This window comes from Staurois parvus, unplaced genomic scaffold (assembly GCF_062004578.1).
Source record: "Staurois parvus isolate SC_StPar_1 unplaced genomic scaffold, SC_StPar_1.0 ptg000374l, whole genome shotgun sequence".
In the NCBI taxonomy this organism is placed as follows: Eukaryota; Metazoa; Chordata; class Amphibia; order Anura; family Ranidae; genus Staurois; species Staurois parvus.
In genome coordinates this window covers 21,806-37,094 of record NW_028318170.1, presented here as the reverse complement: position 1 = coordinate 37,094, position 15,289 = coordinate 21,806, and the positions used below count along the sequence as shown (strand labels likewise).

The 15,289-nt window shown below is 53.9% G+C and overlaps 1 protein-coding gene across 1 annotated transcript in view; it reads right to left on the bottom strand.

Annotated features, from left to right (window-relative positions):
• The window catches only part of LOC149456132 (RNA-binding protein FXR2-like), a 52,946-nt gene extending 38,851 nt beyond the window's left edge, over positions 1–14,095 (bottom strand). Inside the window, exons 1-5 of the mRNA XM_089685373.1 lie at positions 13,954–14,095; positions 6,326–6,378; positions 4,026–4,119; positions 3,859–3,930; positions 3,614–3,756 (exon numbers count right to left, since the gene is read on the bottom strand). Coding sequence (XP_089541499.1) covers positions 3,614–3,756; positions 3,859–3,930; positions 4,026–4,119; positions 6,326–6,378; positions 13,954–14,004 — 413 coding nt within the window. The 5' untranslated portion in view covers positions 14,005–14,095. The remainder of the gene's footprint in view (positions 1–3,613; positions 3,757–3,858; positions 3,931–4,025; positions 4,120–6,325; positions 6,379–13,953) is intronic.
• Between the last annotated feature and the right edge of the window lie 1,194 nt (positions 14,096–15,289).

The window sequence follows — 15,289 nt, the reverse complement described above, 5'->3', positions numbered from 1 at the left end:
CGCTCTCAGGAGCTCAGGGACTCCAAGCGTGGTCCCGTGATAGGTTGTCACCTGGGCAATAAATCCATCCGTGACATTTCCTGGCTACTAAATATTCCACGCTCAACTGTTAGTGGGATTATAACAAAGTGGAAGCAACTGGGAACAACAGCAACTCAGCCACCAAGTGGTAGGCCACGTCACATGACAGGGCGGGGTCAGCGCATGCTGAAGCGCGCAGAAGTCACCAACTGTCTGCAGAGTCAATAGCTAAAGACCTCCAAACTTGGTGTGGCCTTCAGATGAGCCCAACAACAGTGCGTAGAGAGCTTCATGGAATGGGTTTCCATGGCCGAGCAGCTGCATCCAAGCCTTCCATCACCAAGTGCAATGCAAAGCGTCAGATGCCGTGGTGTAAAGCACGCCACCACTGGACTCTAGAGTATGGAGAAGTGTTCTCTGGAATGACCAATCACGTTTCTCTGTCTGGCAACCCAATGAATGTGTCTGGATTTGGCGGTTGCCAGGAGAACTGTACTTGCCTGACTGCATTGTGCCAAGTGTAAAGTTTGGTGGAGGGGGGATTATGGTGTGGGGTTGCTTTTCAGGGGTTGGGCTTGGCCCCCTAGTTCCAGTGAAGGGAACTCCTAAGGCGACATTTTGAACAATTTCATGCTCCCAACTTTGTGGGAGGAGTTTGGGGATGACCCCTTCTTGTTCCAACATGACTGCGCACCAGTGCACAAAGCAAGGCCCATAAAGACATGGAGGAGCCAGTTTGGGGTGGAGGAACTTGACTGTCCTGCACAGAGTCCTGACCTCAACCCCATAGAACACCTTTGGGATGAATTAGAGCGGAGACTGCGAGCCAGGCCCCCTCCCCCGACATCAGTGCCTGACCTGACAAATGTGCTTCTGGAAGAATGGTCCAACCTTCCCATAGACACCCTCCTAAACCTTGTGGGGGGCCTTCCCAGAAGAGTTGAAGCTGTTATAGCTGCAAAGGGCGGGGCCAACTCAATATTTAACCCTACGGACCAAGACTGGGGGGGTCATTAAAGGTCATGTGTGTGGAAAGGGCGGGGCCAACTCAGTATTGAACCCTACGGACTAAGACTCAGGGGCCATTAAAGGTCATGTGTGTGGAAAGGGCGGGGCCAACTCAATATTGTACCCTACGGACTAAGACTGGGGGGCCATTAAAGGTCATGTTCGTGGAAAGGGCGGGGCCAACTCAATATTGAACCCTACGGACCAAGACTGGGAGGCCATTAAAGGTCATGTGTGTGGAAAGGGCGGGGCCAACTCAATATTGAACCCTACGGACCAAGACTGGGAGGCCATTAAAGGTCATGTTCGTGGAAAGGGCGGGGCCAACTCAATATTGAACCCTACGGACCAAGACTGGGGGGCCATTAAAGGTCATGTGTGTGGAAAGGCCGGCGGCCCAATACTTGGGGCAATATAGTAGGTGTACGTGCGTGTATATATAAAAATACAGTCATACATTCCCCTTGTTGTCATTGTTTAATAATGTGAATTGAATTTCTTTTTGATATATTATTTGTATGTATTTCTAGCAGTACATGCTCCAGTAGTGTTGGTTCTCTTGGATGTCAATTACACCCTGTAGGATATTGTAATGAATAATATACACACACAGTTGTGCTCAAACGTTTACATACCCCGCCAGAAATTCTGAAATGTTGGCATTGATATTGAAAATATGACTGATCATGCCAAAAAACACACACACATATATATATACACACACATATATACACACACACACACATATATATACACACACACACACACACATATATACACACACACACACACACATATATACATACACACACACACACATACATACATACACACACACACACATATATACACACACATACATACATACATATATATACACACATACATACACACACACACATACATACATATATATACACACATACATACACACACACACACACACATATACACACACACACATATATATACACACACACACACACATATATACACACACACACACACACACATACATACACACACACACATATACACACACACACACATATATACACACATACACACACACATACATACATACATACATACACACACACACACACACACACACACAGAATATTCATGTTACTGACCAGGCCAGCAGCTAAGTGAGGTAAATGTATTTTACACAACAAAAGGATAGCCAAAAAGGACCCTAACCCCCCCCCCCCCTTCCCCCACCCGAGCTGCCAGACCTCATGTTGATCAGCATCGCCCAGCTCCTGAGTGCACTTAATATGACCACATAACAGGGCCCGCCTGTACAGAGGGTGTGAATTACAGGGCCCCGTCATCAGATATGGTGTACAGGCCATGCCACCATCTTCCTCTGACATCATCAGGGGGTGGCAGCTACCTCTTCCAGGTTGTGCAGTGGACCCGCGATGCGCCACTCCACAGGGTAGAAGGCTGCAAAACCTATGAGCAGAGGGCCGGTCCCCCCACCACACCCCCCCCCCCAGTATGCCACATGACATGGCACTGTACACATCATTCTGGCCTAGACCAAACTCATGAAGGATGGGGAAGTTCCCCAAAAAAGGCATTCCCCCCTCTACACTCTCAATCAGAGGAGGGGGCAGGGGGGGACTGATAACACAGTATCCGAGGATAAGACTTTCCATGCACTTCTTGGTGTAGATCCTTCTGTACCCTCTTTCTAGGATTTTGAAAGACCCAATAAAAATCTTTGTCCAATAAAATTATAAAGGGCGATAAAGTGTGTGCGTGTGTGTGTGTGGGGGGGGGGGGGGGGCACAGCATTTACAAGGCAGGGGGCTGTATAGCAGAGGGAGGCAGGGTGAGAGTTAAAAAGTTGATGGGAAGAGGAAAAAGATCCAATTTTATATGTATGAAGAGCAATGGGGAGGAATTGGGGGGGGGCAGCAAAAGGGTAACGAGGGGGCAGTAAAATTAGACAAAATAATTGTAATAGCGATAGGGGCCATGGGAGGAACATAGGAAGGCAGCAATAAGTTGATTGGGGGGGGGGGAGCTTTATGATGAAGAGGAGCAGTGAGGGAACAACAAAAAGTTGGGGGGAGCCTTTTAAAAAGAGTGTATGAAGGGCAATAGGAACCAATAGGAAGGGGGGGGCTTTAAAGTGCACAAATGGCAACAGGAGGCAATTGGAAGGAAGTGGAGGGTCATTGGGGGCCATGGGGAAAGCAGCAGAAATTGAATGGGAGGGGGGGGTTTATAATGCGTGTAGGGCTGGCTATAGAAAGGCAATGGGGAGGACGTGTGGGGGCATTGTGAGGGAATAAAAAGTCAATGGGGGGGGGGGGGGGGGGCAATGGAAACTTTACAGCAAAAGGGTGGAAGTGAGGGACCATTGGAGGCAATAAAAATTTTATTAGGGGGGCTATGGGAGGCAGAAAAAAGTTGATGGTGGATGGGGGGGGGCTTTAATATATATAAAAGACAAAAGGAGGCAATGAAGGGGGGGTTGGGTGGCAGCATATACAAGGTGGGGTTGCTGTATAGCCCCACCCCCAATGAGCTGTGCCCGCCCCCACACCAATCACGTGCTCCCACTCACAGTTTGCGGAGGTCCTCCGGGACCGGCAGGCAGTATTTGAAGAAGGTCCGGCCCACTTGGTTCTGGTTGACGGGTCGCAGACGGTCGGCGGTGACGATCTCATTGTACGGGGCGTTGGAGACCGAATATTCAATCACATAAAACTGGAAGAGTGCAAGAGAATGGTGACACGTGCGCTAATCCCCCCCCTTCCCCCCCCCCCCAATCTGAGCGCCCCCCCAATCTGAGCGCACGCTCCTACTCACATCGCCCTTGATCATCCGGACCTGAGCCAACCACCAACCGGACGGCTCCTGATCGTTGGCGCGGGACAAGACCTGGAAGGGAGGTCACATGTTACGTCACATGTTACGTCACTCTAGTCTGGACCAACCCACGCCCGTCCTATCGGTGCGCTACAGCGCGACCTTACCTCCACCTGGTCCTCCTCGGAGATCTCCAGATTTTCAGCAGCAGGGGGCGGTAGTCTCACTTCACATAATGGTGCTTGTCTTTCGGGGAAGGAGCTGGGGGGGGGGGGTAATAATACACAGACAGAAGATATAAATCCTGATAGGATGACATTATCCCATCCCGCCAGCTCCACTGCGTACGGCAATGACTGAGCTGTCACCGGTAGCTCCAGTTTTTACGGTCTGATCATGTGACCGATGTAACAGCCAATAATAATAATTAAGAAGCCCCCTCCGCCAATTAGTAAGAACCCTTAAAGGGAAAGCGGGAGCCAATGGCAAGGCTCCTGGTTCACTTCCTGCACTCCTAAACAACTGCCATTTTCTTTTTTCATAAAATCCTGTTTCCTCCCCCAATTTTCTGAGCTGCTGATCTCCTCCGGCCTCTTTCAGCCAGTTCCTGTCTACATGTACTCACGCTCTGGCCTCAGCTGCTCGTCCTGATTTTGGAAGTTGAAGTTGGTGGCCATGCCGGAGCAATCTCTGTCAGGGTGGTTGGTTAAAGTCTCAATCAAGGGAGCATGTGACAGGGTGACAACGTAGGGGCACGATTAAAAGACAGGGAATAGAGCGTTGTCACCCTATCAGGAAGTGCCTGAGCAAGGGCCTTTGTGGCAGGATTATTCTGTTTCCTGATAAGAGAAGCAGGCTCAGTCCACTGTTGTTACTATTATAAGTCCATGTGACAGGGTGACAACGTAGGAGCGTATTTGGGAGACAGGGTGTTGTCACCCTATAAACAGGAAGTGCCGCAGCAAGCGCCTTTGTAGCAGGATCATCAAGGATCATTTTTGATCCTGATAGTGACAACAGTTGATTGAGCCTGCATCTCCAACTGAAGCCCGTGTGACAGGGTGACAACATAGGGACACATTTGGGAGACAAGGAACAGAGTGTTGTCACCCTATAACAGGAAGAACCTGAGCAAGGACCTTCCATGGCAGGATTACAGGAGATGATTTTATTTCCAAAGTAGCAATAACAGCAGACCATGCCTGCATCTCTAATGGAAGCCCATGTGACAACGTAGAGGCATATTTGGGAGACATGGACAAGAGTGTTGTCACCCTATAAACAGGAAATGCCTGAGCAAGGGCCTTTGTAGCAGGATCACCAGGGATTTTTTTATTTCCGGATAATGACAACAGTTGACTGAGCCTGCATCTCTTACTGAAGCCCATGTGACAGGCTGACAACGTAGGAGCATATTTGGGAGACAGGGACAGAGTGTTGTCACCCTATAACAGGAAGTGCCTGAGCAAGGACCTTTCATGGCGGGATCACCAGGGATTAGTTTCATGACAGCTGCAGATTTTGCACACCTTTTGAAATGACAGGAACAGCACATCATGTCTACCTCCAGCTACACATCAGCATTGCTGATGAAAACGGTGGACCAATGTGTGACAGAAGAGCCGCTTGTAGCCTCCAACAAAGGGTGCCTGTGACAGGGTGACAACGCAGGAGAGTAACTGGGACACAGTTGTCACACCATAACAAGAAGTGCCTGAACAGGGACCAGGACAGCAGGATAGTCAGGGATTATTATAATAAAAGAGGCAGATTCAAGGCAACTAATGAAATAATCCCTGGTGATCCCGCCACAAATGCCCTTGCTCAGGCACTTCCTGTTATAGGGTGACAACGCCATGTTCCCTGCGTTGTCACCTTCTCACATGCTCCCCCTGGTGGAGACCACAGTGCAAGTACGCAGTGCTCCACCATGATCAGGAGTACACTCCCCTGACTTCTTCCCAAGTCAAGATGAAGCTCAACCCACTCCTGGCACTAAGCCCCACCCCTTGTCACTCAACTGTCCAATGCCAGAGCCCTTAAATGCTGTGAAAATTACAATGTTTCACAGGCAGGGGAGGAGTCTAGTACCAGGAGGAGGGGCTTCATTTTGACTTAGATGTAAGTTGGGGGCCCCATGCACCACCCAACACAACAGGACAGGGAATCCAGCATAAGGGCCCCTAGTTTAGGTTCTTTACAGGGCCCAGGACTTTTTTGGGGGTTTAGCCCGAATCTGATTAGCTGTCACTTCTTGGCCTCTTTTACCCCTCGGAGGTCACGGCCACATGCCTGGTTCAGTTTGGGGGGCTCCAGTGACAAGATGGCCCCATGGGATCTCCCAGTTCTCTGCAGCTGTTGGGGCCGATACAATGGTGGTGTCCCCTCCCCCGATAGACTCCCGACATCCACAGACCCCACAGGACCACAGACCCCCCCAGAGGGAAGGCCTGCCATGTATACTCACTTGTTGGGGAATGACACAGTGACGGTCTCCTCCTGAACATCCTGTATATACCCCTGGAAGATGGAGAGAGAAGTGTCACCCCGATACTGACAGGAAGTGACCCCAGTGTGACCCCCACATACCCCAAACCACAGGACATACCATCTACAAAGGTAACCCCCAGGGGAAGAGGGGTCAGGAGGAAGGTGGTAGGAGGGGGCAGGGTGAGGGGTCAGGAGGAAGGTGGTAGGAGGGGGCAGGGTGAGGGGTCAGTAAGATGGGGGTAGGAGGGTGCAGGGTGAGGGGTCAGTAAGATGGAGGTAGGAGGGGGCAGGGTGAGGGGGCAGTAAGAAGGTGGTAGGAGGGGGCAGGGTGAGGGGTCAGGAGGAAGGTGGTAGGAGGGGGCAGGGTGAGGGGGCAGTAAGAAGGTGGTAGGAGGGGGCAGGGTGAGGGGTCAGTAAGATGTAGGTAGGAGGGGGCAGGGTGAGGGGTCTGTGAGGTTAGGAGGAAGGCAGTAGGAGGGGTCAGGAAGAAGGTGGTAGGAGGGGGCAGGGTGAGGGGTCAGGAAGAAGGTGGTAGGAGGGGGCAGGGTGAGGGGTCAGGAAGAAGGTGGTAGGAGGGGGCAGGGTGAGGGGTCAGGAAGAAGGTGGTAGGAGGGGGCAGGGTGAGGGGTCAGGAAGAAGGTGGTAGGAGGGGGCAGGGTGAGGGGTCAGGAGGAAGGTGATAGGAGGGGGCAGGAGGAAGGTGGTAGGAGGGGGCAGGAGGAAGGTGGTAGGAGGGGGCAGGGCGAGGGGTCAGGAAGAAGGTGGTAGGAGGGGGCAGGGTGAGGGGTCAGGAGGAAGGTGGTAGGAGGGGGCAGGGTGAGGGGTCAGGAAGAAGGTGGTAGGAGGGGGCAGGGTGAGGGGTCAGGAGGAAGGTGGTAGGAGGGGGCAGGGTGAGGGGTCAGGAGGAAGGTGGTAGGAGGGGGCAGGAGGAAGGTGGTAGGAGGGGGCAGGAGGAAGGTGGTAGGAGGGGGCAGGGCGAGGGGTCCTCGGGCCCCTTCTCTTCTCCATCTCCATCTCCTCCTTTGGCCAACTGATACACTCTCACGGCTTCAACTATCACCTCTACACCGACGACATGTAGATCTATCTCTCTACCCCCCACCTCACCCCCTCGGTCTGCGCCCGAATCACACACCTACTGAGCGACATATCAGACTGGATGTCGCTCCACTTCCTCAAACTGAACCTCTCCAAAACCGAGTTTCTTGTCTTCCCCCCCTGCCTGCGCCCCCCACCCCCCATTGACTTCTCCATCACATCCAACAACGCCACCATCAAACCCGCCCCGCAGGCCAGAGTACTGGGTGTCATTCTGGACTCCAACCTATCCTTCCAGCCCCAAGTCCAATCTTTAACAAACTCATGCAGACTCCACCTCCGCAACATGCAGACTCCACCTCCGCAACATGCAGACTCCACCTCCGCAACATGCAGACTCCACCTCCGCAACATGCAGACTCCACCTCCGCAACATGCAGACTCCACCTCCGCAACATGCAGACTCCACCTCCGCAACATCGCCAAAATCCGCACGTTCCTAACCCCAGAAACCACTAAAGAGCTCATCCACTCCCTCATCATATCACGACTCGACTACTGCAACTCCCTCCTCACTGGCCTGCCTCGCCGCTGGCTATCCCCGCTTCAGTCCATCCTGAATACGGCTGCCAGACTCATTCACCTTTCCAACCGCTCCATCTCCCCCACCCCCCTCTGCCAATCCCTCCACTCAGTGTCCTCCACCTCTCTCTGCCAATCCCTCCACTGGCCTCCACTCAGTGTCCTCCACCCCCCTCTGCCCTCCACTCAGTATCCTCCACTCCCCTCTGCCAATCCCCCCACTGGCCTCCACTCAGTGTCCTCCACCCCTCTCTGCCAATCCCTCCACTGACCTCCACTCAGTGTCCTCCACCCCCCAGTGTCCTCCACTCCCCTCTGCCAATCCCTCCACTGGTTCCACCCCCCTCTGCCAATCCCTCCACTGGCCTCCATTCAGTGTCCTCCACCCCTCTCTGCCAATCCCTCCACTGGCCTCCATTCAGTGTCCTCCACCCCTCTCTGCCGATCCCTCCACTGACCTCCACTCAGTGTCCTCCACCCCTCTCTGCCAATCCCTCCACTGACCTCCATTCAGTGTCCTCCATCCCTCTCTGCCAATCCCTCCACTGGCCTCCATTCAGTGTCCTCCATCCCTCTCTGCCAATCCCTCCACTGGCCTCCATTCAGTGTCCTCCACCCCTCTCTGCCAATCCCTCCACTGGCTTCCGATTGCCCAACGGATCAAATTCAAAATCCTAACGCTGACATACAAAGCTGTCCACCATACTGCCCCGAACTACATCACTGACCTAATATCCAAGTACCACCCAACACGCACACTCCGCTCCTCACAGGACCTCCTTCTCTCTAGTTCCCTGGTCTCCTCCTCCCATGCCCGCCTCCATTGCATCACCCATACTCTGGAACTCCCTACCCCAATCCATAAGACTATCACCTACTCTCCTCTCCTTTAGGCGCACCCTGAAAACCCACCACTTCAGGGAAGCCTACCCCGACCCTGCTAATTCCCGACCTTCTCCACTCTTCCCTAGCCTCCGCCTCCCATGCCCACCTCCAGGACTTCTCCAGGGTGTCACCCATACTCTGGAACTCCCTACCCCAGTCCATCAAACTATCACCTACTCTCCTCTCCTTTAGGCGCACCCTGAAAACCCACCTCTTCAGGGAAGCCTACCCCACCCTCACCTAACAGCCGATCTCCTCCACTCTTCCTACCACTCCATCCCCCACAGCCACTTCCTCCTGTACCACTATCCCCTCCCTCCTAGATTGTAAGCTCCAAGGAGCAGGGCCCTCAAACCCCTTGCTACTGTACAGCGCTGAGCAAACTGTTGGCGCTATATAAATACTGTATAATAATAGTAATAAAGGAGGAAGGTGCTAGGAGGGGGCAGGGAGAGGGGTCAGGAGGAAGGTGGTAGTAGGGGGCAGGGTGAGGGGGGTCAGGAGGAAGGTGGTAGTAGGGGGCAGGGTGAGGGGGGTCAGGGGTCGGTGGAGTCAAGAGGAAGGCAGTAGGAAGGGGAAGGAGGGTGGTGGGAGGGGGCAGGGTGAGGGGTCAGGAGGAAGGAGGGGGCAGGGGTCGGTGGAGTTAGGAGGAAGGCAGTAGGAAGGGTAAGGAGGCAGGAGGAGGGTGGTAGGAGGGGGCAGGGTGAGGGGTCAGGAGGAAGGTGATAGGAGGGGGCAGAGTGAGGGGGTCGGTGGAGTTAGGAGGAAGGCAGTAGGAAGGGGAAGGAGGGTGGTGGGAGGGGGCAGGGTGAGGGGTCAGGAGGAAGGAGGGGGCAGGGGTCGGTGGAGTTAGGAGGAAGGCAGTAGGAAGGGGAAGGAGGCAGGAGGAGGGTGGTAGGAGGGGGCAGGGTGAGGGGTCAGGAGGAAGGTGATAGGAGGGGGCAGAGTGAGGGGGTCGGTGGAGTTAGGAGGAAGGCAGTAGGAAGGGGAAGGAGGGTGGTGGGAGGGGGCAGGGTGAGGGGTTTAGGAGGAAGGAGGGGGCAGGGGTCGGTGGAGTTAGGAGGAAGGCAGTAGGAAGGGGAAGGAGGCAGGAGGAGGGTGGTAGGAGGGGGCAGGGTGAGGGGTCAGGAGGAAGGTGATAGGAGGGGGCAGAGTGAGGGGGTCGGTGGAGTTAGGAGGAAGGCAGTAGGAAGGGTGAGGGGTCAGGAGGAAGGTGATAAGAGGAGGAAGGTGGTAGGAGGGGGCAGGGTGAGGGGAAGGTGGTAGGAGGAGGCAGGGTGAGGGGGTCAGTGGGAAGGTAGTAGGAGGGGGCAGGGTGAGGGGGAAGGTGGTAGGAGGAGGCAGGATGAGGGGTCGGGGGAAGGTGGTAGGAGGGGGCAGGGTGAGGGGTCAGGGGGGTTAGGAGGTATTTGGATTGGGAAGGGGGCGGGTAATATTGGGGTCCAGAGATAGGACACGAGCTGTAGTATGTCGGAGTGGAGTAACAGGTAGTGTGGTGGGTAGTATGAGTAAAGTCGAGGATGTGGTAGTCAGTATTGGGGTGCAGGCATAGAGGTGGAGCTGTAGTAATACAGAGGATATATAAAGTCTTCACACCCCTCTGGTAAAATGTCAGGCTTCTGGGATGTAAAACAATGAGACAAAGATAAATCATTTCAGGACTTTTTCCACCTTTAATGTGACCTATAAACTGTACAACTCAGCTGAACAACACACTGAAATCTTTTGGGGGGAAATGTAAAAATAAAAAACTAAAATAATGTGGTTGCATAAGTGTGCACACCCTCTTATAAATGGGGATGTAGCTGTGTTCCAAATGAAGCGATCACATTCACAATCATGGTAAATAGGAGTCAGTACACATCGGCCATCATATAAAGTGCCTCTGATGAACCCCAAGTAAAGTTCAGCTGTTCTAGTCGGTCTTTCCTGACATTTTCTTAGTCGCATCCTACAGCAAAAGCCATGGTCTGCAGAGAGCTTCCAAAGCATCAGAGGGATCTCATTGTTACAAGGTGTCAGTCAGGAGATGGGGACAAAAGAATTCCCAAGGCATCAGATATCCCATAGAACACAGTGAGGACCGTCATCATCAAGTGGAGGAAATATGGCGCAACAGTGACCTCCCCAACAGGGACCTCCCCAAGAACTGGACGTCCCTCCGAAATGGATGAAAATACGAGAAGAAAACTTGTGTAGGAGGCAGCCAAGAGGCTACAGAAACATGGAAGGAGCTGCAGGAATATGTGGCCAGTCCTGGCTGTGTGGTCCATGTGACACCGATCTCCGTGTTCTTCATATGTCTGGGCGATGGGGGAGGGGAAGACGGAAGAATTTTCTTACGTAGAAATACATCCAAGCCCGGCTACATTCTGCAAACACATCTGAAGTCTCCCAGAATCATGTGGGAAATGTGTTCTGGTCTGATGACACCAAGGTGGAACTTTTTGGCCGTAATTCCGAAAGATATGTTTGGTGCAAAACCAACACTGCCCATCACCAACAGAACACCACACCCACTGTGAAGCATGGTGGTGGCAGCATCATGCTTTGGGGCTGTTTTCCTTCAGCTGGAACTGGGGCCTTAGACCATGTAGAGGGAATTATGAGCAGTCCCAAATACCGGTCAATATCGGCACAAAACCTTCCGGCTTCTGCTAGAAAGCTGAACATGAAGAGGAACTTCACCTTCCAGCATGACAACCACCCAAAGCATCCATCCAAATCCACAAAGGAATGGCTTCACCAGGAGAAGAGGAAAGTTGAGGAATGGCCCAGCCAGAGCCCAGATCTGAACCCGATGGAAGATCTGTGGGGGGATGTGAAGAGGGCTGTGCGCAGGAGATGACACGCAATCTGACAGATTTGGAGTGTTTCTGCAAGGAAGAGCGAGCAAATATTGCCGAGTCAGGATGTGCCGTGCTGATAGACTCCTCCCCAAAAAGACTGAGTGCCGGAATCACATCAAAAGGGGCTTCACCAAAGGATTAGTGTAAGGGTGTGAACACTTATGCAGCCAGATTATTGTAGTTTTTTTATTTTTACTTCCCCTCACCTAAAAGATTTCAGTTTTTGTTGTTCAGCCGAGTTGTACAGTTTATAGGTCACATTAAAGGTGGAAAAAGTCCTGAAATGATTCATCTTTGTCTCATTATTTTACATCCCAGAAACCTGACATTTTACCCGGGGTGTGAAGACTTTTTATATCCACTGTAGGTAGTGTGTGGGAGTGTTGGGGGTGGGGGGTGTAATAGTGGGTACACCTGTAGAGTCCAGTGTGGTGGGTAGTAGAAGGTACAGGGGGTAGTAGGGGTGTAGTGGTCAGTATTGGGGTACAGTAGATGTGTATGGTGGAGTAGTGGGCAGTGCAGAGGAGAGGGTTGAGTATGGTCAGTATGGGGGTAGTAGGCGGTGAGGTGGTCAGTATCAGGGTAGTGCGGGGGGGTAGTAGGCGGTGAAGTGGTCAGTATGGGGGTAGTGCAGGGGGTAGTAGGCGGTGAGGTGGTCAGTATCAGGGTAGTGCGGGGGGTAGTAGGCGGTCAGTATCGGGGTAGTGCGGGGGGTAGTAGGCGGTGAGGTGGTCAGTATCAGGGTAGTGCGGGGGGTAGTAGGCGGTGAGGTGGTCAGTATCAGGGTAGTGCGGGGGGTAGTAGGCGGTGAGGTGGTCAGTATCAGGGTAGTGCGGGGGGTAGTAGGCGGTGAGGTGGTCAGTATCAGGGTAGTGCGGGGGGTAGTAGGCGGTGAGGTGTTCATTATAGGGGTAGTGCGGGGGGTAGTAGGCGGTGAGGTGGTCAGTATCGGGGTAGTGCGGGGGGTAGTAGGCGGTGAGGTGGTCAGTATAGGGGTAGTGCGGGGGGGTAGTAGGCGGTCAGTATCGGGGTAGTGCGGGGGGTAGTAGGCGGTGAGGTGGTCAGTATCAGCGTAGTGCGGGGGGTAGTAGGCGGTGAGGTGGTCAGTATAGTGGTAGTGCGGGGGGTAGTAGGCGGTGAGGTGGTCAATATAGGGGTAGTGCGGGGGGTAGTAGGCGGTGAGGTGGTCAGTATTGGGGTAGTGCGGGGGGTAGTAGGCGAAGAGGTGGTCAGTATCGGGGTAGTGCGGGGGGTAGTAGGCGGTGAGGTGGTCGGTATGGGAGTAGTGCGGGGGGTAGTAGGCAGTGAGGTGGTCAATATAGGGGTAGTGCGGGGGGTAGTAGGCGGTGAGGTGGTCAGTATCGGGGTAGTGCGGGGGGTAGTAGGCGGTGAGGTGGTCGGTATGGGAGTAGTGCGGGGGGTAGTAGGCGGTGAGGTGGTCAGTATCAGGGTAGTGCGGGGGGTAGTAGGCAGTGAGGTGGTCAATATAGGAGTAGTGCAGGGGGTAGTAGGCAGTGAGGTGGTCAGTATGGGGGTAGTGCGGGGGGTAGTAGGCGGTCAGTATCGGGGTAGTAGGCGGTGAGATGGTCGGTATAGGGGTAGTGCGGTGGGTAGTAGACAGTCGGTATCTGAGTAGTGCGGGGGGTAGTAGGCAGTGAGGTGGTCAGTATCAGGGTAGTGCGGGGGGTAGTAGGCGGTGAGGTGGTCAGTATCAGGGTAGTGCGGGGGGTAGTAGGCGGTGAGGTGGTCAGTATCAGGGTAGTGCGGGGGGTAGTAGGCAGTGAGGTGGTCAGTATCAGGGTAGTGCGGGGGGTAGTAGGCGGTGAGGTGGTCAGTATCAGGGTAGTGCGGGGGGTAGTAGGCGGTGAGGTGGTCGGTATCAGGGTAGTGCGGGGGGTAGTAGGCGGTGAGGTGGTCAGTATCAGGGTAGTGCGGGGGGTAGTAGGCGGTGAGGTGGTCAGTATCAGGGTAGTGCGGGGGGTAGTAGGCGGTGAGGTGGTCAGTATCAGGGTAGTGCGGGGGGTAGTAGGCGGTGAGGTGGTCAGTATCAGGGTAGTGCGGGGGGTAGTAGGCGGTGAGGTGGTCAGTATCAGGGTAGTGCGGGGGGTAGTAGGCGGTGAGGTGGTCAGTATCAGGGTAGTGCGGGGGGTAGTAGGCGGTGAGGTGGTCGGTATGGGAGTAGTGCGGTGGTCAGTATCGGCGTAGTGCGGTAGGCCTGCACAGTGTGCGGGGGTCGGGTAGTCTCACTCACCGTGTAGAAAGCTCCGTTCCCGGCTCTCACCTCCACCTCGATCCCCTCCATCACACCGCACACCTCTCTGCCTGCACACACACTCCTCTACCCTCATTGGCCGGAAGTTTCATGACTCATGCGCTCATTGGACGAAGAAACTTTCTGTCCACCAATCCCGGCTCACAACAAAACCAACAACAGGACACCTAGTAACCGGACCTCGGATTGGCTCCTGATGTAGAGACGGGGCCGCTGGTTGGACACTTAGGAGCATGTGCACTGTGCTGACAGCTGTAGGGAGTTTTGGCCGGTGGGCGGGATTAAGCAATGGCTGCGCCGTGATTGGTGGCGGCCGAGTTACTATAGTAACATAAACGTATAAGGACAAACTACAAAAATAGCAGCGTGCCTGGACGATGATTGGGCGCTCCGAGCAAGGGGCGGGATTACGGAGAAAATTACGCCTCCTTTACGGACCTAGGCTGGGCAGAGGGAGGAGCCGGACAGACTGACACTCCCCCAACTACATACAATCGCTGATGAGTATTATTGCTCCTCCCCTGCAGAGTATCACCGACCCTTCCCCCTGCAGAGTATTACTGACCCTTCCCCCTGCAGAGTATCACCGACCCTTCCCCCTGCAGAGTATTATCACCGACCCTTCCCCCTGCAGAGTATTACTGACCCTTCCCCCTGCAGAGTATCACCGACCCTTCCCTCTGCTGAGTATTTCTGACCCTTCCCTCTGCAGAGTATTATCACCGACCCTTCCCCCTGCAGAGTATCACCGACCCTTCCCTCTGCAGAGTATTACTGACCCTTCCCCCTGCAGAGTATTATCGCCGACCCTTCCCCCTGCAGAGTATCGCTGCCCCTTCCCCCTGCAGAGTATTATCACCGACCCTTCTCCCTGCAGAGTATCACCGACCCTTCCCTCTGCAGAGTATTACTGACCCTTCCCTCTGCAGAGTATTACTGACCCTTCCCCCTGCAGAGTATTACTGACACTTCACCCTGCAGAGTATTATCGCCGACCCTTCACCCTGCAGAGTACTATCACTGCCCCTTCCCCCTGCAGAGTATTATCACCGACCCTTCCCCCTGCAGAGTATCACCGACCCTTCCCCCTGCAGAGTATTATCACCGACCTTTCCCCCTGCAGAGTATTATCACCGACCCTTCCCCCTGCAGAGTATTATCACCGACCCTTCCCCCTGCAGAGTATCTCTGACCCTTCCCCCTGAAGAGTATAATCACTGCCCCTTCCCTCTGCAGAGTATTACTACCCCTTCCCCCTGCAGAGTATTATCACCGACCCTTCCCCCTGCAGAGTATTATCACCGACCCTTCCCCC